This window comes from Pelodiscus sinensis, chromosome 9 (assembly GCF_052426305.1).
Source record: "Pelodiscus sinensis isolate ZL-2025 chromosome 9, ASM5242630v1, whole genome shotgun sequence".
NCBI classification, from domain to species: Eukaryota; Metazoa; Chordata; order Testudines; family Trionychidae; genus Pelodiscus; species Pelodiscus sinensis.
The window spans coordinates 708,306-734,491 of record NC_143060.1 but is presented as its reverse complement, the minus strand read 5'-3'; the positions used below and the strand labels follow the sequence as shown (position 1 = coordinate 734,491).

General features: G+C 71.9%; 1 protein-coding gene across 1 annotated transcript in view; it reads right to left on the bottom strand.

Annotated features, from left to right (window-relative positions):
- Positions 1-26,186, bottom strand: part of SZT2 (SZT2 subunit of KICSTOR complex) — a 183,277-nt gene that overhangs the window by 154,292 nt on the left and 2,799 nt on the right. The window contains 5 exon segments of the mRNA XM_089780666.1: positions 15,712-15,882; positions 19,323-19,533; positions 22,696-22,802; positions 22,904-23,063; positions 24,268-24,399. Coding sequence (XP_089636792.1) covers positions 15,712-15,882; positions 19,323-19,533; positions 22,696-22,802; positions 22,904-23,063; positions 24,268-24,399 — 781 coding nt within the window.

Here is a 26,186-nt window from a genome sequence, read left to right as displayed (position 1 = left end):
CGACTCCCGACACGCGGCAGACCCCTCTCTCTGCAGCGCCCCGCCTCTGCCGACTCCCGACACGCGGCAGACCCCACTCTCCGCAGCGCCCGGCCTCTGCCGACTCCCGACACGCGGCAGACCCCACTCTCTGCAGCGCCCCGCCTCTGCCGACTCCCGACACGCGGCAGACCCCACTCTCCGCAGCGCCCCGCCTCTGCCGACTCCCGACACGCGGCAGACCCCACTCTCCGCAGCGCCCCGCCTCTGCCGACTCCCGACACGCGGCAGACCCCACTCTCTGCAGCGCCCCCCTCTGCCGACTCCCGACACGCGGCAGACCCCTCTCTCCGCAGCGCCCCGCCTCTGCCGACTCCCGACACGCGGCAGACCCCTCTCTCCGCAGCGCCCCGCCTCTGCCGACTCCCGACACGCGGCAGACCCCACTCTCCGCAGCGCCCCGCCTCTGCCGACTCCCGACACGCGGCAGAGCCCTCTCCGCAGCGCCCCGCCTCTGCCGACTCCCGACACGCGGCAGACCCCACTCTCCGCAGCGCCCCCTCTGCCGACTCCCGACACGCGGCAGACCCCTCTCTCCGCAGCGCCCCGCCTCTGCCGACTCCCGACACGCGGCAGACCCCTCTCTCCGCAGCGCCCCGCCTCTGCCGACTCCCGACACGCGGCAGACCCCTCTCTCCGCAGCGCCCCGCCTCTGCCGACTCCCGACACGCGGCAGACCCCACTCTCTGCAGCGCCCCCTCTGCCGACTCCCGACACGCGACAGACCCCTCTCTCTGCAGCGCCCCGCCTCTGCCGACTCCCGACACGCGGCAGACCCCTCTCTCTGCAGCGCCCCGCCTCTGCCGACTCCCGACACGCGGCAGACCCCTCTCTCCGCAGCGCCCCGCCTCTGCCGACTCCCGACACGCGGCAGACCCCACTCTCTGCAGCGCCCCCTCTGCCGACTCCCGACACGCGGCAGACCCCACTCTCTGCAGCGCCCTGCCTCTGCCGACTCCCGACACGCGGCAGACCCCACTCTCCGCAGCGCCCCCTCTGCCGACTCCCGACACGCGGCAGACCCCTCTCTCTGCAGCGCCCCGCCTCTGCCGACTCCCGACACGCGGCAGACCCCACTCTCCGCAGCGCCCCGCCTCTGCCGACTCCCGACACGCGGCAGACCCCACTCTCTGCAGCGCCCCGCCTCTGCCGACTCCCGACATGCGGCAGACCCCACTCTCCGCAGCGCCCCGCCTCTGCCGACTCCCGACACGCGGCAGACCCCACTCTCCGCAGCGCCCCCCCTCTGCCGACTCCCGACACGCGGCAGACCCCACTCTCCGCAGCGCCCCGCCTCTGCCGACTCCCGACACGCGGCAGACCCCACTCTCTGCAGCGCCCCCCCTGTGCCGACTCCCGACACGCGGCAGACCCCACTCTCTGCAGCGCCCCCCTGTGCCGACTCCCGACACGCGGCAGACCCCCCTCTCTGCAGCGCCCCGCCTCTGCCGACTCCCGACACGCGGCAGACCCCACTCTCCGCAGCGCCCCGCCTCCGCCGACTCCCGACACGCGGCAGACCCCACTCTCTGCAGCGCCCCGCCTCTGCCGACTCCCGACATGCGGCAGACCCCACTCTCCGCAGCGCCCCGCCTCTGCCGACCCCCGACACGCGGCAGACCCCACTCTCCGCAGCGCCCCCCTCTGCCGACTCCCGACACGCGGCAGACCCCACTCTCCGCAGCGCCCCGCCTCTGCCGACTCCCGACACGCGGCAGACCCCTCTCTCTGCAGCGCCCCGCCTCTGCCGACTCCCGACACGCGGCAGACCCCTCTCTCCGCAGCGCCCCGCCTCTGCCGACTCCCGACACGCGGCAGACCCCTCTCTCCGCAGCGCCCCGCCTCTGCCGACTCCCGACACGCGGCAGACCCCACTCTCTGCAGCGCCCCGCCTCTGCCGACTCCCGACACGCGGCAGACCCCACTCTCCGCAGCGCCCCGCCTCTGCCGACTCCCGACACGCGGCAGACCCCACTCTCCGCAGCGCCCCGCCTCTGCCGACTCCCGACACGCGGCACACCCCACTCTCCGCAGCGCCCCGGCTCTGCCGACTCCCGACACCCGGCAGACCCCACTCCCACCTCCGCAGCGCCCCGCCTCTGCCGACTCCCGACACGCGGCAGACCCCACTCTCCGCAGCGCCCCCTCTGCCGACTCCCGACACCCGGCAGACCCCACTCTCCGCAGCGCCCCGCCTCTGCCGACTCCCGACACCCGGCAGACCCCACTCTCCGCAGCGCCCCGCCTCTGCCGACTCCCGACACGCGGCAGACCCCACTCTCCGCAGCGCCCCGCCTCTGCCGACTCCCGACACGCGGCAGACCCCACCCTCTGCAGCGCCCCGCCTCTGCCGACTCCCGACACGCGGCAGACCCCACTCTCCGCAGCGCCCCCTCTGCCGACTCCCGACACGCGGCAGACCCCACTCTCCGCAGCGCTCCGCCTCTGCCGACTCCCGACACCCGGCAGACCCCACTCTCCGCAGCGCCCCGCCTCTGCCGACTCCCGACACGCGGCAGACCCCACTCTCTGCAGCGCCCCGCCTCTGCCGACTCCCGACACGCGGCAGACCCCTCTGTCTGCAGCGCCCCGCCTCTGCCGTCTCCCGACACGCGGCAGACCCCTCTGTCTGCAGCGCCCCGCCTCTGCCGACTCCCGACACGCGGCAGACCCCTCTGTCTGCAGCGCCCCGCCTCTGCCGACTCCCGACACGCGGCAGACCCCTCTCTCCGCAGCGCCCCGCCTCTGACGACTCCCGACACGCGGCAGAGCCCTCTCTCCGCAGCGCCCCGCCTCTGACGACTCCCGACACGCGGCAGAGCCCACTCTCTGCAGCGCCCCGCCTCTGACGACTCCCGACACGCGGCAGACCCCTCTCTCCGCAGCGCCCCGCCTCTGCCGACTCCGGACACGCGGCAGACCCCACTCTCCGCAGCGCCCCGCCTCTGTCGACTCCCGACACGCGGCAGACCCCCCTCTCCGCAGCGCCCCGCCTCTGCCGACTCCCGACACGCGGCAGACCCCCCTCTCCGCAGCGCCCCGCCTCTGCCGACTCCCGACACGCGGCAGACCCCCCTCTCCGCAGCGCCCCGCCTCTGCCGACTCCCGACACGCGGCAGACCCCACTCTCCGCAGCGCCCCGCCTCTGCCGACTCCCGGCACGCGGCAGACCCCTCTCTCCGCAGCGCCCGGCCTCTGCCGACTCCCGACACGCGGCAGACCCCACTCTCCGCAGCGCCCCGCCTCTGCCGACTCCCGACACGCGGCAGACCCCACTCTCTGCAGCGCCCCGCCTCTGCCGACTCCCGACACGCGGCAGACCCCTCCCTCTGCAGCGCCCCGCCTCTGCCGACTCCCGACACGCGGCAGACCCCTCTGTCTGCAGCGCCCCGCCTCTGCCGACTCCCGACACGCGGCAGACCCCTCTCTCCGCAGCGCCCCGCCTCTGCCGACTCCCGACACGCGGCAGACCCCTCTGTCTGCAGCGCCCCGCCTCTGCCGACTCCCGACACGCGGCAGACCCCTCTCTCTGCAGCGCCCCGCCTCTGACGACTCCCGACACGCGGCAGACCCCTCTCTCTGCAGCGCCCCGCCTCTGACGACTCCGGACACGCGACAGACCCCACTCTCTGCAGCGCCCCGCCTCTGCCGACTCCCGACACGCGGCAGACCCCACTCTCTGCAGCGCCCCGCCTCTGCCGACTCCCGACACGCGGCAGACCCCACTCTCCGCAGCGCCCCGCCTCTGCCGACTCCCGACACGCGGCAGACCCCACTCTCTGCAGCGCCCCGCCTCTGCCGACTCCCGACACGCGGCAGACCCCACTCTCCGCAGCGCCCCGCCTCTGCCGACTCCCGACACGCGGCAGACCCCACCCTCCGCAGCGCCCCGCCTCTGCCGACTCCCGACACGCGGCAGACCCCTCTCTCCGCAGCGCCCCGCCTCTGCCGACTCCCGACACGCGGCAGACCCCACTCTCCGCAGCGCCCCGCCTCTGCCGACTCCCGACACGCGGCAGACCCCACTGTCCGCAGCGCCCCGCCTCTGCCGACTCCCGACACGCGGCAGACCCCTCTGTCTGCAGCGCCCCGCCTCTGCCGACTCCCGACACGCGGCAGACCCCTCTCTCCGCAGCGCCCCGCCTCTGCCGACTCCCGACACGCGGCAGAGCCCACTCTCTGCAGCGCCCCGCCTCTGACGACTCCCGACACGCGGCAGAGCCCTCTCTCCGCAGCGCCCCGCCTCTGCCGACTCCCGACACGCGGCAGAGCCCTCTCTCCGCAGCGCCCCGCCTCTGACGACTCCCGACACGCGGCAGACCCCACTCTCCGCAGCGCCCCGGCCCTGCCGACTCCCGACACGCGGCAGACCCCACTCTCCGCAGCGCCCCGCCTCTGCCGACTCCCGACACGCGGCAGACCCCACTCTCCGCAGCGCCCAGCCTCTGCCGACTCCCGACACGCGGCAGACCCCACTCTCCGCAGCGCCCCGCCTCTGCCGACTCCCGACACGCGGCAGACCCCTCTCTCCGCAGCGCCCCGCCTCTGCCGACTCCCGACACGCGGCAGAGCCCTCTCTCCGCAGCGCCCCGCCTCTGACGACTCCCGACACGCGGCAGACCCCACTCTCTGCAGCGCCCCCCCTCTGCCGACTCCCGACACGCGGCAGACCCCACTCTCCGCAGCGCCCCCCTCTGCCGACTCCCGACACGCGGCAGACCCCACTCTCTGCAGCGCCCCCCCTGTGGCGACTCCCGACACGCGGCAGACCCCTCTCTCTGCAGCGCCCCGCCTCTGCCGACTCCCGACACGCGGCAGACCCCACTCTCCGCAGCGCCCCGCCTCTGCCGACTCCCGACACGCGGCAGACCCCACTCTCTGCAGCGCCCCGCCTCTGCCGACTCCCGACATGCGGCAGACCCCACTCTCCGCAGCGCCCCGCCTCTGCCGACTCCCGACACGCGGCAGACCCCACTCTCCGCAGCGCCCCCCCTCTGCCGACTCCCGACACGCGGCGGACCCCACTCTCCGCAGCGCCCCGCCTCTGCCGACTCCCGACACGCGGCAGACCCCTCTCTCTGCAGCGCCCCGCCTCTGCCGACTCCCGACACGCGGCAGACCCCTCTCTCCGCAGCGCCCCGCCTCTGCCGACTCCCGACACGCGGCAGACCCCTCTCTCCGCAGCGCCCCGCCTCTGCCGACTCCCGACACGCGGCAGACCCCACTCTCTGCAGCGCCCCGCCTCTGCCGACTCCCGACACGCGGCAGACCCCACTCTCCGCAGCGCCCCGCCTCTGCCGACTCCCGACACGCGGCAGACCCCACTCTCCGCAGCGCCCCGCCTCTGCCGACTCCCGACACGCGGCACACCCCTCTCTCCGCAGCGCCCCGCCTCTGCCGACTCCCGACACCCGGCAGACCCCACTCTCCGCAGCGCCCCGCCTCTGCCGACTCCCGACACGCGGCAGACCCCACTCTCCGCAGCGCCCCCCCTCTGCCGACTCCCGACACCCGGCAGACCCCACTCTCCGCAGCGCCCCGCCTCTGCCGACTCCCGACACCCGGCAGACCCCACTCTCCGCAGCGCCCCGCCTCTGCCGACTCCCGACACGCGGCAGACCCCACTCTCCGCAGCGCCCCGCCTCTGCCGACTCCCGACACGCGGCACACCCCACTCTCCGCAGCGCCCCGCCTCTGCCGACTCCCGACACCCGGCAGACCCCACTCTCCGCAGCGCCCCGCCTCTGCCGACTCCCGACACGCGGCAGACCCCACTCTCCGCAGCGCCCCGCCTCTGCCGACTCCCGACACGCGGCAGACCCCACTCTCCGCAGCGCCCCGCCTCTGCCGACTCCCGACACGCGGCAGACCCCACTCTCCGCAGCGCCCCGCCTCTGCCGACTCCCGACACGCGGCAGACCCCCCTCTCCGCAGCGCCCCGCCTCTGCCGACTCCCGACACGCGGCAGACCCCACTCTCTGCAGCGCCCCGCCTCTGCCGACTCCCGACACCCGGCAGACCCCACTCTCCGCAGCGCCCCGCCTCTGCCGACTCCCGACACGCGGCAGACCCCACTCTCCGCAGCGCCCCGCCTCTGCCGACTCCCGACACGCGGCACACCCCACTCTCCGCAGCGCCCCGCCTCTGCCGACTCCCGACACCCGGCAGACCCCACTCTCCGCAGCGCCCCGCCTCTGCCGACTCCCGACACGCGGCAGACCCCACTCTCTGCAGCGCCCCGCCTCTGCCGACTCCCGACACGCGGCAGACCCCACTCTCTGCAGCGCCCCGCCTCTGCCGACTCCCGACACGCGGCAGACCCCACTCTCTGCAGCGCCCCGCCTCTGCCGACTCCCGACACGCGGCAGACCCCTCTCTCCGCAGCGCCCCGCCTCTGCCGACTCCCGACACGCGGCAGACCCCTCTCTCCGCAGCGCCCCGCCTCTGCCGACTCCCGACACGCGGCAGACCCCACTCTCTGCAGCGCCCCGCCTCTGCCGACTCCCGACACGCGACAGACCCCTCTCTCCGCAGCGCCCCGCCTCTGCCGACTCCCGACACCCGGCAGACCCCACTCTCCGCAGCGCCCTGCCTCTGCCGACTCCCGACACGCGGCAGACCCCACTCTCTGCAGCGCCCCGCCTCTGCCGACTCCCGACACGCGGCAGACCCCACTCTCCGCAGCGCCCCGCCTCTGCCGACTCCCGACACGCGGCAGACCCCACTCTCCGCAGCGCCCCGCCTCTGCCGACTCCCGACACGCGGCAGACCCCACTCTCTGCAGCGCCCCCCCTCTGCCGACTCCCGACACGCGGCAGACCCCTCTCTCCGCAGCGCCCCGCCTCTGCCGACTCCCGACACGCGGCAGACCCCTCTCTCCGCAGCGCCCCGCCTCTGCCGACTCCCGACACGCGGCACACCCCACTCTCTGCAGCGCCCCGCCTCTGCCGACTCCCGACACGCGGCAGACCCCACTCTCCGCAGCGCCCCGCCTCTGCCGACTCCCGACACGCGGCAGACCCCTCTCTCCGCAGCGCCCCGCCTCTGCCGACTCCCGACACGCGGCACACCCCACTCTCTGCAGCGCCCCGCCTCTGCCGACTCCCGACACGCGGCAGACCCCACTCTCCGCAGCGCCCCGCCTCTGCCGACTCCCGACACGCGGCACACCCCACTCTCCGCAGCGCCCCGCCTCTGCCGACTCCCGACACGCGGCAGACCCCACTCTCTGCAGCGCCCCGCCTCTGCCGACTCCCGACACCCGGCAGACCCCACTCTCCGCAGCGCCCCGCCTCTGCCGACTCCCGACACGCGGCAGACCCCACTCTCCGCAGCGCCCCGCCTCTGCCGACTCCCGACACGCGGCACACCCCACTCTCCGCAGCGCCCCGCCTCTGCCGACTCCCGACACCCGGCAGACCCCACTCTCCGCAGCGCCCCGCCTCTGCCGACTCCCGACACGCGGCAGACCCCACTCTCTGCAGCGCCCCGCCTCTGCCGACTCCCGACACGCGGCAGACCCCACTCTCTGCAGCGCCCCGCCTCTGCCGACTCCCGACACGCGGCAGACCCCACTCTCTGCAGCGCCCCGCCTCTGCCGACTCCCGACACGCGGCAGACCCCTCTCTCCGCAGCGCCCCGCCTCTGCCGACTCCCGACACGCGGCAGACCCCTCTCTCCGCAGCGCCCCGCCTCTGCCGACTCCCGACACGCGGCAGACCCCACTCTCTGCAGCGCCCCCCCTCTGCCGACTCCCGACACGCGACAGACCCCTCTCTCTGCAGCGCCCCGCCTCTGCCGACTCCCGACACGCGGCAGACCCCTCTCTCTGCAGCGCCCCGCCTCTGCCGACTCCCGACACGCGGCAGACCCCACTCTCCGCAGCGCCCTGCCTCTGCCGACTCCCGACACGCGGCAGACCCCACTCTCTGCAGCGCCCCGCCTCTGCCGACTCCCGACACGCGGCAGACCCCACTCTCCGCAGCGCCCCGCCTCTGCCGACTCCCGACACGCGGCAGACCCCACTCTCCGCAGCGCCCCGCCTCTGCCGACTCCCGACACGCGGCAGACCCCACTCTCTGCAGCGCCCCCCCTCTGCCGACTCCCGACACGCGGCAGACCCCTCTCTCCGCAGCGCCCCGCCTCTGCCGACTCCCGACACGCGGCAGACCCCTCTCTCCGCAGCGCCCCGCCTCTGCCGACTCCCGACACGCGGCAGACCCCACTCTCCGCAGCGCCCCGCCTCTGCCGACTCCCGACACGCGGCAGAGCCCTCTCCGCAGCGCCCCGCCTCTGCCGACTCCCGACACGCGGCAGACCCCACTCTCCGCAGCGCCCCCCCTCTGCCGACTCCCGACACGCGGCAGACCCCTCTCTCCGCAGCGCCCCGCCTCTGCCGACTCCCGACACGCGGCAGACCCCTCTCTCCGCAGCGCCCCGCCTCTGCCGACTCCCGACACGCGGCAGACCCCTCTCTCCGCAGCGCCCCGCCTCTGCCGACTCCCGACACGCGGCAGACCCCACTCTCTGCAGCGCCCCCCCTCTGCCGACTCCCGACACGCGACAGACCCCTCTCTCTGCAGCGCCCCGCCTCTGCCGACTCCCGACACGCGGCAGACCCCTCTCTCTGCAGCGCCCCGCCTCTGCCGACTCCCGACACGCGGCAGACCCCACTCTCCGCAGCGCCCTGCCTCTGCCGACTCCCGACACGCGGCAGACCCCACTCTCTGCAGCGCCCCGCCTCTGCCGACTCCCGACACGCGGCAGACCCCACTCTCCGCAGCGCCCCGCCTCTGCCGACTCCCGACACGCGGCAGACCCCACTCTCCGCAGCGCCCCGCCTCTGCCGACTCCCGACACGCGGCAGACCCCACTCTCTGCAGCGCCCCCCCTCTGCCGACTCCCGACACGCGGCAGACCCCTCTCTCCGCAGCGCCCCGCCTCTGCCGACTCCCGACACGCGGCAGACCCCTCTCTCCGCAGCGCCCCGCCTCTGCCGACTCCCGACACGCGGCAGACCCCACTCTCCGCAGCGCCCCGCCTCTGCCGACTCCCGACACGCGGCAGAGCCCTCTCCGCAGCGCCCCGCCTCTGCCGACTCCCGACACGCGGCAGACCCCACTCTCCGCAGCGCCCCCCCTCTGCCGACTCCCGACACGCGGCAGACCCCTCTCTCCGCAGCGCCCCGCCTCTGCCGACTCCCGACACGCGGCAGACCCCTCTCTCCGCAGCGCCCCGCCTCTGCCGACTCCCGACACGCGGCAGACCCCTCTCTCCGCAGCGCCCCGCCTCTGCCGACTCCCGACACGCGGCAGACCCCACTCTCTGCAGCGCCCCCCCTCTGCCGACTCCCGACACGCGACAGACCCCTCTCTCTGCAGCGCCCCGCCTCTGCCGACTCCCGACACGCGGCAGACCCCTCTCTCTGCAGCGCCCCGCCTCTGCCGACTCCCGACACGCGGCAGACCCCACTCTCCGCAGCGCCCTGCCTCTGCCGACTCCCGACACGCGGCAGACCCCACTCTCTGCAGCGCCCCGCCTCTGCCGACTCCCGACACGCGGCAGACCCCACTCTCCGCAGCGCCCCGCCTCTGCCGACTCCCGACACGCGGCAGACCCCACTCTCCGCAGCGCCCCGCCTCTGCCGACTCCCGACACGCGGCAGACCCCTCTCTCCGCAGCGCCCCGCCTCTGCCGACTCCCGACACGCGGCAGACCCCTCTCTCCGCAGCGCCCCGCCTCTGCCGACTCCCGACACGCGGCAGACCCCTCTCTCCGCAGCGCCCCGCCTCTGCCGACTCCCGACACGCGGCAGACCCCTCTCTCCGCAGCGCCCCGCCTCTGCCGACTCCCGACACGCGGCAGACCCCACTCTCTGCAGCGCCCCGCCTCTGCCGACTCCCGACACGCGGCAGACCCCACTCTCCGCAGCGCCCCCCCTCTGCCGACTCCCGACACGCGGCAGACCCCACTCTCTGCAGCGCCCCGCCTCTGCCGACTCCCGACACCCGGCAGACCCCACTCTCCGCAGCGCCCCGCCTCTGCCGACTCCCGACACGCGGCAGACCCCACTCTCCGCAGCGCCCCGCCTCTGCCGACTCCCGACACCCGGCAGACCCCACTCTCCGCAGCGCCCCGCCTCTGCCGACTCCCGACACGCGGCAGACCCCTCTCTCTGCAGCGCCCCGCCTCTGCCGACTCCCGACACGCGGCAGACCCCTCTCTCCGCAGCGCCCCGCCTCTGCCGACTCCCGACACGCGGCAGACCCCTCTCTCCGCAGCGCCCCGCCTCTGCCGACTCCCGACACGCGGCAGACCCCTCTCTCCGCAGCGCCCCGCCTCTGCCGACTCCCGACACGCGGCAGACCCCACTCTCTGCAGCGCCCCGCCTCTGCCGACTCCCGACACGCGGCAGACCCCTCTCTCTGCAGCGCCCCGCCTCTGCCGACTCCCGACACGCGGCAGACCCCACTCTCCGCAGCGCTCCGCCTCTGCCGACTCCCGACACGCGGCAGACCCCACTCTCCGCAGCGCCCCGCCTCTGCCGACTCCCGACACGCGGCAGACCCCACTCTCCGCAGCGCCCCGCCTCTGCCGACTCCCGACACGCGGCAGACCCCTCTCTCTGCAGCGCCCCGCCTCTGCCGACTCCCGACACGCGGCAGACCCCTCTCTCCGCAGCGCCCCGCCTCTGCCGACTCCCGACACGCGGCAGACCCCTCTCTCCGCAGCGCCCCGCCTCTGCCGACTCCCGACACGCGGCAGACCCCTCTCTCCGCAGCGCCCCGCCTCTGCCGACTCCCGACACGCGGCAGACCCCACTCTCTGCAGCGCCCTGCCTCTGCCGACTCCCGACACGCGGCAGACCCCACTCTCCGCAGCGCCCCCCCTCTGCCGACTCCCGACACGCGGCAGACCCCTCTCTCTGCAGCGCCCCGCCTCTGCCGACTCCCGACACGCGGCAGACCCCACTCTCCGCAGCGCTCCGCCTCTGCCGACTCCCGACACGCGGCAGACCCCACTCTCTGCAGCGCCCCGCCTCTGCCGACTCCCGACATGCGGCAGACCCCACTCTCCGCAGCGCCCCGCCTCTGCCGACTCCCGACACGCGGCAGACCCCACTCTCCGCAGCGCCCCCCCTCTGCCGACTCCCGACACGCGGCAGACCCCACTCTCCGCAGCGCCCCGCCTCTGCCGACTCCCGACACGCGGCAGACCCCACTCTCTGCAGCGCCCCCCCTGTGCCGACTCCCGACACGCGGCAGACCCCACTCTCTGCAGCGCCCCCCCTGTGCCGACTCCCGACACGCGGCAGACCCCTCTCTCTGCAGCGCCCCGCCTCTGCCGACTCCCGACACGCGGCAGACCCCACTCTCCGCAGCGCCCCGCCTCTGCCGACTCCCGACACGCGGCAGACCCCACTCTCTGCAGCGCCCCGCCTCTGCCGACTCCCGACATGCGGCAGACCCCACTCTCCGCAGCGCCCCGCCTCTGCCGACTCCCGACACGCGGCAGACCCCACTCTCCGCAGCGCCCCCCCTCTGCCGACTCCCGACACGCGGCAGACCCCACTCTCCGCAGCGCCCCGCCTCTGCCGACTCCCGACACGCGGCAGACCCCTCTCTCTGCAGCGCCCCGCCTCTGCCGACTCCCGACACGCGGCAGACCCCTCTCTCCGCAGCGCCCCGCCTCTGCCGACTCCCGACACGCGGCAGACCCCTCTCTCCGCAGCGCCCCGCCTCTGCCGACTCCCGACACGCGGCAGACCCCACTCTCTGCAGCGCCCCGCCTCTGCCGACTCCCGACACGCGGCAGACCCCACTCTCCGCAGCGCCCCGCCTCTGCCGACTCCCGACACGCGGCAGACCCCACTCTCCGCAGCGCCCCGCCTCTGCCGACTCCCGACACGCGGCACACCCCACTCTCCGCAGCGCCCCGCCTCTGCCGACTCCCGACACCCGGCAGACCCCACTCTCCGCAGCGCCCCGCCTCTGCCGACTCCCGACACGCGGCAGACCCCACTCTCCGCAGCGCCCCCCCTCTGCCGACTCCCGACACCCGGCAGACCCCACTCTCCGCAGCGCCCCGCCTCTGCCGACTCCCGACACGCGGCAGACCCCACTCTCCGCAGCGCCCCGCCTCTGCCGACTCCCGACACGCGGCAGACCCCACTCTCCGCAGCGCCCCGCCTCTGCCGACTCCCGACACGCGGCAGACCCCACTCTCCGCAGCGCCCCGCCTCTGCCGACTCCCGACACGCGGCACACCCCACTCTCCGCAGCGCCCCGCCTCTGCCGACTCCCGACACCCGGCAGACCCCACTCTCCGCAGCGCCCCGCCTCTGCCGACTCCCGACACGCGGCAGACCCCACTCTCCGCAGCGCCCCCCCTCTGCCGACTCCCGACACCCGGCAGACCCCACTCTCCGCAGCGCCCCGCCTCTGCCGACTCCCGACACCCGGCAGACCCCACTCTCCGCAGCGCCCCGCCTCTGCCGACTCCCGACACGCGGCAGACCCCACTCTCCGCAGCGCCCCGCCTCTGCCGACTCCCGACACGCGGCACACCCCACTCTCCGCAGCGCCCCGCCTCTGCCGACTCCCGACACCCGGCAGACCCCACTCTCCGCAGCGCCCCGCCTCTGCCGACTCCCGACACGCGGCAGACCCCACTCTCTGCAGCGCCCCGCCTCTGCCGACTCCCGACACGCGGCAGACCCCACTCTCCGCAGCGCCCTGCCTCTGCCGACTCCCGACACGCGGCAGACCCCACTCTCCGCAGCGCCCCGCCTCTGCCGACTCCCGACACGCGGCAGACCCCACTCTCCGCAGCGCCCCGCCTCTGCCGACTCCCGACACGCGGCAGACCCCACTCTCTGCAGCGCCCCGCCTCTGCCGACTCCCGACACCCGGCAGACCCCACTCTCCGCAGCGCCCCGCCTCTGCCGACTCCCGACACGCGGCAGACCCCACTCTCCGCAGCGCCCCGCCTCTGCCGACTCCCGACACGCGGCACACCCCACTCTCCGCAGCGCCCCGCCTCTGCCGACTCCCGACACCCGGCAGACCCCACTCTCCGCAGCGCCCCGCCTCTGCCGACTCCCGACACGCGGCAGACCCCACTCTCTGCAGCGCCCCGCCTCTGCCGACTCCCGACACGCGGCAGACCCCACTCTCCGCAGCGCCCCGCCTCTGCCGACTCCCGACACGCGGCAGACCCCACTCTCCGCAGCGCCCCGCCTCTGCCGACTCCCGACACGCGGCAGACCCCTCTCTCCGCAGCGCCCCGCCTCTGCCGACTCCCGACACGCGGCAGACCCCTCTCTCCGCAGCGCCCCGCCTCTGCCGACTCCCGACACGCGGCAGACCCCACTCTCTGCAGCGCCCCCCCTCTGCCGACTCCCGACACGCGGCAGACCCCTCTCTCCGCAGCGCCCCGCCTCTGCCGACTCCCGACACGCGGCAGACCCCTCTCTCCGCAGCGCCCCGCCTCTGCCGACTCCCGACACCCGGCAGACCCCACTCTCCGCAGCGCCCTGCCTCTGCCGACTCCCGACACGCGGCAGACCCCACTCTCTGCAGCGCCCCGCCTCTGCCGACTCCCGACACGCGGCAGACCCCACTCTCCGCAGCGCCCCGCCTCTGCCGACTCCCGACACGCGGCAGACCCCACTCTCCGCAGCGCCCCGCCTCTGCCGACTCCCGACACGCGGCAGACCCCACTCTCTGCAGCGCCCCCCCTCTGCCGACTCCCGACACGCGGCAGACCCCTCTCTCCGCAGCGCCCCGCCTCTGCCGACTCCCGACACGCGGCAGACCCCACTCTCCGCAGCGCCCCGCCTCTGCCGACTCCCGACACGCGGCAGACCCCTCTCTCTGCAGCGCCCTGCCTCTGCCGACTCCCGACACGCGGCAGACCCCACTCTCTGCAGCGCCCCGCCTCTGCCGACTCCCGACACGCGGCAGACCCCACTCTCCGCAGCGCCCCGCCTCTGCCGACTCCCGACACGCGGCAGACCCCTCTCTCCGCAGCGCCCCGCCTCTGCCGACTCCCGACACGCGGCACACCCCACTCTCCGCAGCGCCCCGCCTCTGCCGACTCCCGACACGCGGCAGACCCCACTCTCTGCAGCGCCCTGCCTCTGCCGACTCCCGACACGCGGCAGACCCCACTCTCTGCAGCGCCCCGCCTCTGCCGACTCCCGACACGCGGCAGACCCCACTCTCCGCAGCGCCCCGCCTCTGCCGACTCCCGACACGCGGCAGACCCCACTCTCTGCAGCGCCCCCCCTCTGCCGACTCCCGACACGCGGCAGACCCCTCTCTCCGCAGCGCCCCGCCTCTGCCGACTCCCGACACGCGGCAGACCCCCCTCTCCGCAGCGCCCCGCCTCTGCCGACTCCCGACACGCGGCAGACCCCACTCTCCGCAGCGCCCCGCCTCTGACGACTCCCGACACGCGGCAGACCCCACTCTCTGCAGCGCCCCGCCTCTGCCGACTCCCGACACGCGGCAGACCCCACTCTCTGCAGCGCCCTGCCTCTGCCGACTCCCGACACGCAGCAGACCCCTCTCTCCGCAGCGCCCCCCCTCTGCCGACTCCCGACACGCGGCAGACCCCACTCTCCGCAGCGCCCCGCCTCTGCCGACTCCCGACACGCGGCAGACCCCACTCTCCGCAGCGCCCCGCCTCTGACGACTCCCGACACGCGGCAGACCCCACTCTCTGCAGCGCCCCGCCTCTGCCGACTCCCGACACGCGGCAGACCCCTCTCTCTGCAGCGCCCCGCCTCTGCCGACTCCCGACACCCGGCAGACCCCTCTCTCTGCAGCGCCCCGCCTCTGCCGACTCCCGACACGCGGCAGACCCCACTCTCCGCAGCGCCCCGCCTCTGCCGACTCCCGACACGCGGCAGACCCCACTCTCCGCAGCGCCCCGCCTCTGCCGACTCCCGACACGCGGCAGACCCCACTCTCTGCAGCGCCCTGCCTCTGCCGACTCCCGACACGCGGCAGACCCCACTCTCTGCAGCGCCCCCCCTCTGCCGACTCCCGACACGCGGCAGACCCCACTCTCCGCAGCGCCCCGCCTCTGCCGACTCCCGACACGCGGCAGACCCCTCTCTCTGCAGCGCCCCGCCTCTGCCGACTCCCGACACCCGGCAGACCCCTCTCCGCAGCGCCCCCCCTCTGCCGACTCCCGACACGCGGCAGACCCCACTCTCTGCAGCGCCCTGCCTCTGCCAACTCCCGACACGCAGCTTTGCGCGGGGACGCTCGCTCGCTCTTCGGGAGCCATCGCGCTGGCCCCGCTCTGCACTTCGCCAGGCCAGACTCTCGCTGGCTGTCTGGGGCTCTCCCCACCCAGGCGCCCACGGGGCAGCCCTCACTGCTGCGCGGCCCAGAGCAAAGGCAGCGCTACTGCCGGCAGCCTGTTCCCTGCAGCCCGGGTTCCGTCCTTGTGCCCACATGGGCTCTGGCACCGGGGGTTGCCAACGGGGCATGCCCTCCCCCGCCGCCCGCCAACTGCTGGGCTCCCCCCCGCCAGGCAGGCCGTGCCCAGCAGTCACACAAGCACCGTGCCCCATGTGCCAGGCAGAACAAGCTCCCCCAAGGCCGTGGGTTCCCAGCCGGCCTCCGGAGACCAGAGCCCTCGCCGGGCGCAGCCCCGGACCTTTGATGCTGTTGACCTCCCGGATGCTGTAGCCCTCGCGCAGGCGGACAGAGACCACGCTGACGAGGTCTGCGTGCACCTCCTTCTCCGCGTGCTTCTTCCTCCTCATGGCCAGCGCCGGGTTGCTGCTCGCCGACACCAGGTGCTCGTTGAACAGTCTGTGCTGGGACCCTGGGGAGAGCAGCAGGACACAGGTCACGCCAGGGCAGCTCTGCCACGCCCCAGCCTGCAGCGGGAGCAGCGGGACACCTGGTTCAGGCGGGAGGCGGGGGGGTCTGTGACGGGGGAGGGCAGGGGCGGGACGCCTGTCCCAGGGAACAGCGGCTCGTTTGGGGGGAGAGGGGGGTCTGTGACAGGGGAGGGCCCAGCCTGAGCATGAGGCATGACGTCAGGAGCAGCACAGCAGGGTTAGGGATGCTACGGACAAGTCGACTATTCGATTCCCCCCCACCTGCTGCTTCTACCAGATGGAGGCAGCAGAGGGGGAAGAGGGTACCTCAAAGCAGCGGTGCCAGGTTCAGGGGCGGCACAGCCAGGGATCAGCAGGGGACTCTTGTGCATTGCGAAGCTGGCGGGGTTCCCCATCCCTCCTTTGCAACGACGAGGCCCAGCGGGGCGCTCGTACCTCTCACGGGAGGAACGCGGACGTGCCTATCGACCAGTCGAGCCGGGGATGGAAATTCCATCGGCCATTCGACTAGCCAAGGAACCGCCACTGAACACTGAACGCTGAGCCCGGCGGGAAGCTGCACTACGGCTCTGCAAGCTCCTCAGGTGGGATCCGTCTCCCAAGGGAGTCCCCCGCCCCCTCAGGCCCCACCCAACCCGGCGGCAGTGGGATCCGTCTCCCCAGGGAGTCTCCCGCCCAGCCCTGCGTGCCCGGTGCAAACGCCAGCAGCTTTGAGTCCCCCACCCCCTCAGGCCCCACCCAACGTGGTGGCAGTGGGATCCGTCTCCCCAGGGAGTCCCCCGCCCCCTCAGGCCCCACCCAACCTGGCGGCAGTGGGATCCGTCTCCCCAGGGAGTCCCCCGCCCCCTCAGGCCCCACCCAACCTGGTGGCAGTGGGATCCGTCTCCCCAGGGAGTCCCCCGCCCCCTCAGGCCCCACCCAACCTGGTGGCAGTGGGATCTGTCTCCCCAGGGAGTCCCCCGCCCCCTCAGGCCCCACCCAACCTGGTGGCAGTGGGATCTGTCTCCCCAGGGAGTCTCCCGCCCCCTCAGGCCCCACCCAACCTGGTGGCAGTGGGATCCGTCTCCCCAGGGAGTCCCCCGCCCCCTCAGGCCCCACCCAACCCGGTGGCAGTGGGATCTGTCTCCCCAGGGAGTCTCCCACCCAGCCCTGCATGTCCAGTGCAAACTCCAGGAGCTTTGAGTCCCCCGCCCCGTCAGGCCCCACCCAACCCGGTGGCAGTGGGATCCATCTCCCCAGGGAGTCTCCCGCCCAGCCCTGCGTGCCCGGTGCAAACGCCAGCAGCTTTGAGTCCCCCCGCCCCCTCAGGCCCCACCCAACCTGGTGGCAGTGGGATCTGTCTCCCCAGGGAGTCCCCCACCCCCTCAGGCCCCACCCAACCTGGTGGCAGTGGGATCCATCTCCCCAGGGAGTCTCCCGCCCAGCCCTGCGTGCCCAGTGCAAACGCCAGCAGCTTTGAGTCCCCCGCCCCGTCAGGCCCCACCCAACCCGGCGGCAGCGGGATCCGTCTCCCCAGGGAGTCTCCCGCCCAGCCCTGCGTGCCCGGTGCAAACGCCAGCAGCTTTGAGTCCCCCGCCCCCTCAGGCCCCACCCAACCCGGCGGCAGTGGGATCCGTCTCCCCAGGGAGTCTCCCGCCCAGCCCTGCGTGCCCGGTGCAAACGCCAGCAGCTTTGAGTCCCCCACCCCCTCAGGCCCCACCCAACCCGGCGGCAGTGGGATCTGTCTCCCCAGGGAGTCTCCCACCCAGCCCTGCATGTCCAGTGCAAACTCCAGCAGCTTTGAGTCCCCCACCCCCTCAGGCCCCACCTAACCCGGCGGCAGTGGGATCCGTCTCCCCAGGGAGTCTCCCGCCCAGCCCTGCGTGCCCGGTGCAAACGCCAGCAGCTTTGAGTCCCCCGCCCCCTCAGGCCCCACCCAACCCGGCGGCAGTGGGATCCGTCTCCCCAGGGAGTCTCCCGCCCAGCCCTGCGTGTCCGGTGCAAACGCCAGCAGCTTTGAGTCCCCCGCCCCCTCAGGCCCCACCCAACCCGGCGGCAGTGGGATCCGTCTCCCCAGGGAGTCTCCCACCCAGCCCTGCATGTCCAGTGCAAACTCCAGCAGCTTTGAGTCCCCCGCCCCCTCAGGCCCCACCTAACCCGGCGGCAGTGGGATCCATCTCCCCAGGGAGTCTCCCGCCCAGCCCTGCGTGCCCGGTGCAAACGCCAGCAGCTTTGAGTCCCCCGCCCCGTCAGGCCCCACCCAACCCGGCGGCAGCAGGCACTTTCCAAGCCTAAGGTTGGCGAGCGTTTCCTCGGGGCAGGAGGGGTGTACCCAGACCTCCCCCACCAGGCACAGACCCAGTGTGGCTGGGTCAGCAGCGCTCCCGCGAGTCCCAGGCCCCCAGCAGGGAACCAGCGCATCCCGGACGAGGCCTGGAATTCCAGCCCCACACAGGCTGCCACCAGGGAACCAGCTACCCAGTCACATCCCTACTCCAGCCCCGAGCTCAGGGCTATTGGAGAACGGCACCGCGGCGGGTACTTCCAGCCAGGAGGGCCTTGAAAAGGGGTCTCCGCTCTGCCTCCTCTCACCCACGGCCACTGGCACAGCCAGGAGAGGGTAGGAAGGAGACATCAGAGCAGCCAGACTGGGTCACAGGAAAGGCCCATCCAGCCCAGCGTCCTGTCGGCCAACAGTGGCCAATGCCAGGGGCCCCAGAGGGAGGGAACAGAACAGGGAACCCTCACGTGATCCCTCCCGTCACCCACATCCAGAGAAACAGAGGCCAGGGACACCAGTCCTACCCAGCCTGGCTAACAGCCATCGATGGACCCAACCTCCATGGATCCATCTAGCTCTTTCTTGAACCCTGTTAAAGTTCTGGCTTTCACAACATCCTCTGGCGAGGAGTTCCACAGGGTGACTGGGCGCTGCAAGAAGAAAAGCTTCCTCTGGTTTGTTTTAAACCTGCTGCCTATTCATTTCGTTTGGTGACCCCTCGTTCTTATATGGTGGGAACAAGTCAATAACTTTTCCTTTTTCACTTTGGCCGCACCACTCATGATTTTACAGACCTCTGTCCTATCTCCCCTCAGTCTCCTCTTTCCAAGCTGAAAAGTCCAGCACTTTTCAATCTCTCTTCATATGGGACCCGTTTCAAACTCCTCATCATTTTTGTTGCCCTTCTCTGAACCTTTTTTGCTGTGAGGCACCCACATCTGTAGGCAGTATTCAGACGTGGGCGTCCTGTGGATTGGCCTATTCTCTGTCCTATTCACCAACCCTCTTTGAATGATTCCCGACATTCGGCTTGCTGTGTGACGGCTGCTGCACACGGAGTGGATGTTTTCAGAGAACCACCCACTGGGGTACCCACACCCCACCGCACAAGGGATCCCAGGCCTCCCGTCTGAAGGCCCAGGACACGCCCGCGCTGCTCACCGCAGTAATACTCGGGGTTCAGGGACTCCCCAGTGCGCAGGAAGGAGTACAGCAGGAAAGCCTTGTGATACACGTTCAGCTCCAGGCTCAAGGCATCCAGCTCCGGGCACGTGGACAGGTACGCCCCAAAGGTAGCCATGGCTATGAACTTCATCAGTTCCACATTGGGGACATGGCCAAAGCTGCAGTCATAGGAGTAGACGCCACCCACCTAAGGAGGAGCGGGAGACAGGACAGGAGGCAAGCTCAGATCAGCTCCTCTCCATCCTGCTGGGGCGAGTGCGCCTCAAACCCGTTAACCCCCAGGAGGGAGTGTGGACCAGCAACCCTCTGCCCCCGCCCCGGGCCTGGCATCTTGACACGGGGTGCAGAACCCCCCGGGACTGGCATCCTGACACGGGGTGCAGAACCCCCCCGGGACTGGCATCCTGACACGGGGTGCAGAACCCCCCCGGGACTGGCATCCTGACACGGGGTGCAGAACCCCCCCGGGACGGGCATCCTGACACGGGGTGCACCACCCCCCGGGACGGGCATCCTGACACGGGGTGCAGAACGCCCCCGGGACTGGCATCCTGACACGGGGTGCAGAACCCCCCCGGGACTGGCATCCTGACACGGGGTGCAGAACCCCCCCGGGACTGGCATCCTGACACGGGGTGCAGAACCCCCCCGGGGCTGGCATCCTGACACGGGGTGCAGAACCCCCCCGGGGCTGGCATCCTGACATGCGGTGCACCCCCCCCCCGGGACTGGCATCCTGACATGCGGTGCAGAACCCCCCCGGGACGGGCATCCTGACACGGGGTGCAGAACCCCCCGGGGCTGGCATCCTGACACGGGGTGCAGAACCCCCCTGGGGCTGGCATCCTGACATGCGGTGCACCCCCCCCCGGGACTGGCATCCTGACACGGGGTGCAGAACCCCCCCGGGGCTGGCATCCTGACATGCGGTGCACCCCCCCCGGGACTGGCATCCTGACACGGGGTGCAGAACCCCCCCGGGGCTGGCATCCTGACATGCGGTGCACCCCCCCCCGGGGCTGGCATCCTGACACGGGGTGCAGAACCCCCCGGGGCTGGCATCCTGACATGCGGTGCACCCCCCCCGGGACTGGCATCCTGACACGGGGTGCAGAACCCCCCCGGGACTGGCATCCTGACACGGGGTGCAGAACCCCCCCGGGACTGGCATCTTGACACGGGGTGCAGAACCCCCCCGGGACTGGCATCCTGACACGGGGTGCAGAACCCCCCTGGGGCTGGCATCCTGACATGCGGTGCACCCCCCCCCGGGACTGGCATCCTGACACGGGGTGCAGAACCCCCCCCGGGGCTGGCATCCTGACATGCGGTGCACCCCCCCCCGGGACTGGCATCCTGACACGGGGTGCAGAACCCCCCCGGGACTGGCATCCTGACATGCGGTGCACCCCCCCCCGGGACTGGCATCCTGACACGGGGTGCAGAACCCCCCGGGACTGGCATCCTGACACGGGGTGCAGAACCCCCCCGGGGCTGGCATCCTGACATGCGGTGCACCCCCCCCCTCCCCGGGGCTGGCATCCTGACACGGGGTGCAGAACCCCCCCCCTCCCCGGGCTGGCATCCTGACACGGGGTGCAGAACCCCCCCCCCTCCCCGGGGCTGGCATCCTGACACGGGGTGCAGAACCCCCCCCCCCGGGGCTGGCATCCTGACATGTGGTGCGCCCCCCCATCCCAGGACGGGCATCCTGACACGGGGTGCAGTGCCCCTTGTGATGGCAAGTCGGGGTTCCCCAGATCCTGCAGCCCCGTAGCAGCCAGAACAGGCTCCGCCAGCCAGTAGGACAGGGGGGTTCGTTGCTCCCCCCGGACACAGCCCAGCACAGACGGGATGGGGCTACAGGAGTCAGGGCCAGGACGCCTCAGCCCCCAACCCTCCATACCCAGCTTAGTCTGTTCCCTTCCTGTTTTCTCAGCCAGAAACTGCCCAGCTCCCAGGCCTGCCCCCCCCCCCGCCAGGTGCTGGTCTCCGCCTCCCTCCCTTTGTCTCTCCCCTTGTTCCCTGCCCAGGCTGGGCCGAGGGGTCTGAGCCCATCCCCATGTGGGAATCACACAGCACAGCACCGGGAACCCGGGTGACAGAGCAGACAGGCCCCCGCTTGGGACTGGCACCCTGACGCGGTGCAGCGCCCTCCCCCTCCCGCTCCCGGGACTGGCACCCTGATGCGGTGCAGCGCCCTCCCCTCCCGCTCCCGGGACTGGCACCCTGACGCGGTGCAGCGCCCTCCCCTCCCGCTCCCGGGACTGGCACCCTGACGTGGTGCAGCGCCCTCCCCCTCCCGCTCCCGGGACTGGCACCCTGACGCGGTGCAGCGCCCTCCCCTCCCGCTCCCGGGACTGGCACCCTGACGCGGTGCAGCGCCCTCCCCTCCCGCTCCCGGGACTGGCACCCTGACGCGGTGCAGCGCCCTCCCCCTCCCGCTCCCGGGACTGGCACCCTGACGCGGTGCAGCGCCCTCCCCCTCCCGCTCCCGGGACTGGCACCCTGACGCGGTGCAGCGCCCTCCCCCTCCCGCTCCCGGGACTGGCACCCTGACGTGGTGCAGCGCCCTCCCCCTCCCGGGACTGGCACCCTGATGCGGTGCAGCGCCCTCCCCCTCCCGCTCCCGGGACTGGCACCCTGACGCGGTGCAGCGCCCTCCCCCTCCCGCTCCCGGGACTGGCACCCTGACGCGGTGCAGCGCCCTCCCCCTCCCGCTCCCGGGACTGGCACCCTGACGCGGTGCAGCGCCCTCCCCCTCCCGGGACTGGCACCCTGACGCGGTGCAGCGCCCTCCCCCTCCCGCTCCCGGGACTGGCACCCTGACGCGGTGCAGCGCCCTCCCCCTCCCGCTCCCGGGACTGGCACCCTGACGCGGTGCAGCGCCCTCCCCCTCCCGGGACTGGCACCCTGACGCGGTGCAGCGCCCTCCCCCTCCCGGGACTGGCACCCTGACGCGGTGCAGCGCCCTCCCCCTCCCGGGACTGGCACCCTGATGCGGTGCAGCGCCCTCCCCCTCCCGCTCCCGGGACTGGCACCCTGACGCGGTGCAGCGCCCTCCCCCTCCCGCTCCCGGGACTGGCACCCTGATGCGGTGCAGCGCCCTCCCCCTCCCGCTCCCAGGACTGGCACCCTGACGCGGTGCAGCGCCCTCCCCCTCCCGCTCCCGGGACTGGCACCCTGACGCGGTGCAGCGCCCTCCCCCTCCCCCTCCCGCTCCCGGGACTGGCATCCCGGCACACGGTGCAGCGCCTGCCCCCTCCCCTGGGCCTGCCACCAGCGCGCTCCCTGTGCTTGGTGCACAGCCGCACATGTCACTCCGCGCACGGGGGAGGGGCCGGTCTACCTGCACGAAGGAGCAGGCCACCGTGCTGCTCCGCAGCTGGTTGAGCAGCGTCTCGCACACGGCCACGTCCGGAACGCTGGTCACGCCGTCCGTGATGATGATGATACCTGCCGGGAACACGGCTCCGTCTCAGAGCTCCGCCCCTTCGCCAGCTCTCGCCCCCGCCACGCTGCCACGGCAGAGCCCGCAGGCCCGGGCCCGGACTCACCGGCACTGGAGTTGGAAGGCAGCAGCTGCAGGGCTAGGATCCCCTGTCGGATCATGCTGACCAGGCCGACGTCAGCGGTGACCATGGAGACGGCCGACTTCCTGCCCAAGGGCTCCTGGCCAGCACAGGGACTGTCCTGGCCGAGGGGCGAGATGTCTCCCTGCAACACGGAAGCAGCGTGCCGGTGTCAGCTGCACCCCTCTCCAGTGCCGGGGAGTCCCAGCGGCCCCCGCCCTGCTGGATTCGACAGCCCCGCGGGGCCCTCCCCTCCGCCGGCCCCTCGGGGCCCTCCCCTCCGCCGGCCCCGTGGGGCCCTCCCCCCCCGCCGGCCCCGTGGGGCCCTCCCCTCCGCCGGCCCCTCCCCCCTGCCGGCCCCGCGGGGCCCCTCCCCTCCTCCTCGTGCAGAGAACTCCCCCCCACTGTCCCCCTCCTCGTGCAGAGGAGAGCTTCCCCCCCCCCCGCTGTCCCCCTCCTCGTGCAGAGGAGAGCTTCCCCCCCCCCGCTGTCCCCCTCCTCGTGCAGAGGACGCCGCCGCTTCGTGCTTTGCCTAACGCTCTGTGTGTTGTGCGGCCAGAGGCTGGTGCGCGTCCTCTGCATGCCTAGGGGGGCAGGCCGGGTCAAGTGCAAGGCTGGGGACCTGGGAGATGTGCTGGTGCCTTCCTCGGTGTCACTCGCGAGTGGCTCTGGGAGCAATTGTGCAGCCCAGCTGGGTGTGGGGCTCCACGTGTGGCCGTACGGAGCGCTCATGGGGCCGGGAAGGGCTTGCTGATGGCCACAGCCCAGGCTGGAGCGTCCAGAGGGCACAGCAGAACCCAAGTTCCAGGCTGTACCCGGGGAGCCCATCACACCCCCGACAGGGTCAGTCTTATCCCTCCCTCTCATCCATCGTCCCCTCGGGCTGGACCCCCAACAGCCACTGTTGGCACTTCCTGTTAACCCTGTGCTAAACCCCCCAGACCCCGCTGCCCACAGTGGCGCTAGGAACAGCCTGGCCTCATGCCACGCAGCTCTCCTCAGCGGCTAGCCGAGCCAGCCACCGCCCCATGGCAGTGCTAACACTGAGCCCGGGCAGGCCAGCACAGACAGGAACCGCCTGGCAGCAGAGAGTGCAGGTGGGATCTGCCACTGGCCTGAGTCCAACTGCTTCACCGGAACCCCGGCTGGGGGAACTCTTCCCGCAGGGTCTCACCTACTACGGAAGCCCCCCTCGGTCCGCAGCCAGGCAGCGATTTCCCCGGCAGCGAAGGCGGCTCCGGCTGAAGCTCACCCTGCAAGCCCTTCTTAGTACTAGCCCCTCCCCGAGGAAGGGCAGGAATCCCGGAGCAGTCCTCCAGGCCGTCCATCCCTCACCCCCTCTGCCTCACCTGGGGCTTGGGCTCATACTGCTGCTGAAGCGTCTCCGCCACCTTGTTCTCAAAGGCACACAGCTGTGTGTAAAGCTGCTGCAGGAAAGCCTCTCTCTTGCCCTCCTCCAGCCGACAGCCTTGGAACAGCACCTGCGCCAGACACACGGGAGAGACATTCATCCCCTCGGCAGTGCTGGCCGGACCCTAAGGCACTGCGGGAGATGGCACGTCACTATGTCATGACAAGAAAGGCCTCCCGACAGCCGCCATCCTGGAGACATCACGACATGCACCAGGCACCCGCTGCCCCCGGCCGCCGGGAGGGGAAAAGCACTGAACGAGAGGGTGCGGGGCTCCTCAAACCCTTCCCTGCCTTTAGCTTCAGTCGAGCATTTCCCAAGGAGGCACATGCGGCCTGACGCAAGCACCTGGCCCAATCGGTGCCTAGGCTGGGACTCCATTGCTCAAGGTTACTGCGGGGGGATCCTGCAGCCTCATCACACGAGGGGGATTTATCGAGACGGCCAGACAGTGAAAATCAGCCACTACTCAGCATTTCCTAAGCGTGACAGTTCCGCTACCAACACCGGGCAGCCAAACCCCCGCGCTCCAGGACTGTCACTGAAATGGTGCGGCGCCATCTTGGCGCTCTGTAAAGCCGAGCGGCACTGGAAAGCGCTCAGACATTCCCCAAGTCAAGGGAAAAAAGCCACAAAGCACAAGGGCCTTCCTAGCAGAGCCGTCACAGCCACTCCTACCCCTCTGGCAGGGCAAAGGAGCCTTCACGGACCAAGACCCAACTGCTGCCTGGAGGGCGGGGGACTGGCCTCCGAGGCCCCTTCCGTTCCAGTGCGCTCGGATCCATTTCTGCTCTGCCTGACCACAGAGCCGGCATCACCAGCCCTGCGCCTCCACGCCCAGGGTGCAGCACCCGACAGGAGGGGGACACTCACTCACTCACATGCAGGCAGGCCGGTGCCCATCACCCGGGCCCACCCCCAGAGCAGCTCTCCATGGATGCGCTCAGGCATGTCCAGCCTCGCCCCCTCCCTTGTGGCCATCTGGTCTCTGCTAGGGATGCTAAATGGCATTTAATCAGCTACCTGACTAGTCCATTCGGATACGGGGGGACTGCAGAGCGGCAGCGCCCTGGGAGCTGACCCGCCGGGGCTCTGCCTTTTAAATGTATTAACAGCCATAAAGCTCCTTATATACTTAAAAGGCTGAAGCACAGTGTGGGGGCCAGGTATGAGCCAGGACAGCCGATTCCTGGCGTGCACCTGGTCCCCACCGTTACGCCTCCCCCGCGGAGATGGTTCTGTGGGGAGGGGGGGCAGAACTGGCTTTTAAGCTGGCTCCCCCCAGCACCAGCTCCTGCTCCCTGCCTCTGTCTGATAGAGGCAGTAAGGGGCGGGGGCGATCGAGTAAACTAGTTACTAGTCAGCTAGTCACTTACATCCCTAGTCTTTGCTGCCTGCTACTCCCAGCAGACACACCCAAGCTGCTGCGGAAGGAGCACACATCCACACAGCTAGCTCTTTGCTCCCCGTTTTTCCTGTATGGGAGCCAGGAAGTCTGCAGAAGGCAGGAATTCTGCACCCCCCAGAGGGCGCAGGACTCCCCCAGGAGTAACAGGCAGTGCCTGCCCCAAGCAGCCTACAGCCCGAACACACAAAGGGACACAGCACGCCAGCAGGGTGAGAAGCCTGATGATCTGCAAATGGCATGGCAGTGCATTGACGTTTAAGGGTTGAGGTTTGGCCTGGAAGGAATTAGCTCCCTGGGTGCCTTCTGGCCCTACCACCTGGCATTCAGGAACTGCTCTTGCATGTGTGGGTTAGGGAGCACCTGAGCTACAGTCCAATCTCACTAGGCAGCCACTCAAAAAATGCTACTAAGGAAAGTTCAACTTACACTGGGGCAAAGAATATCTGGGA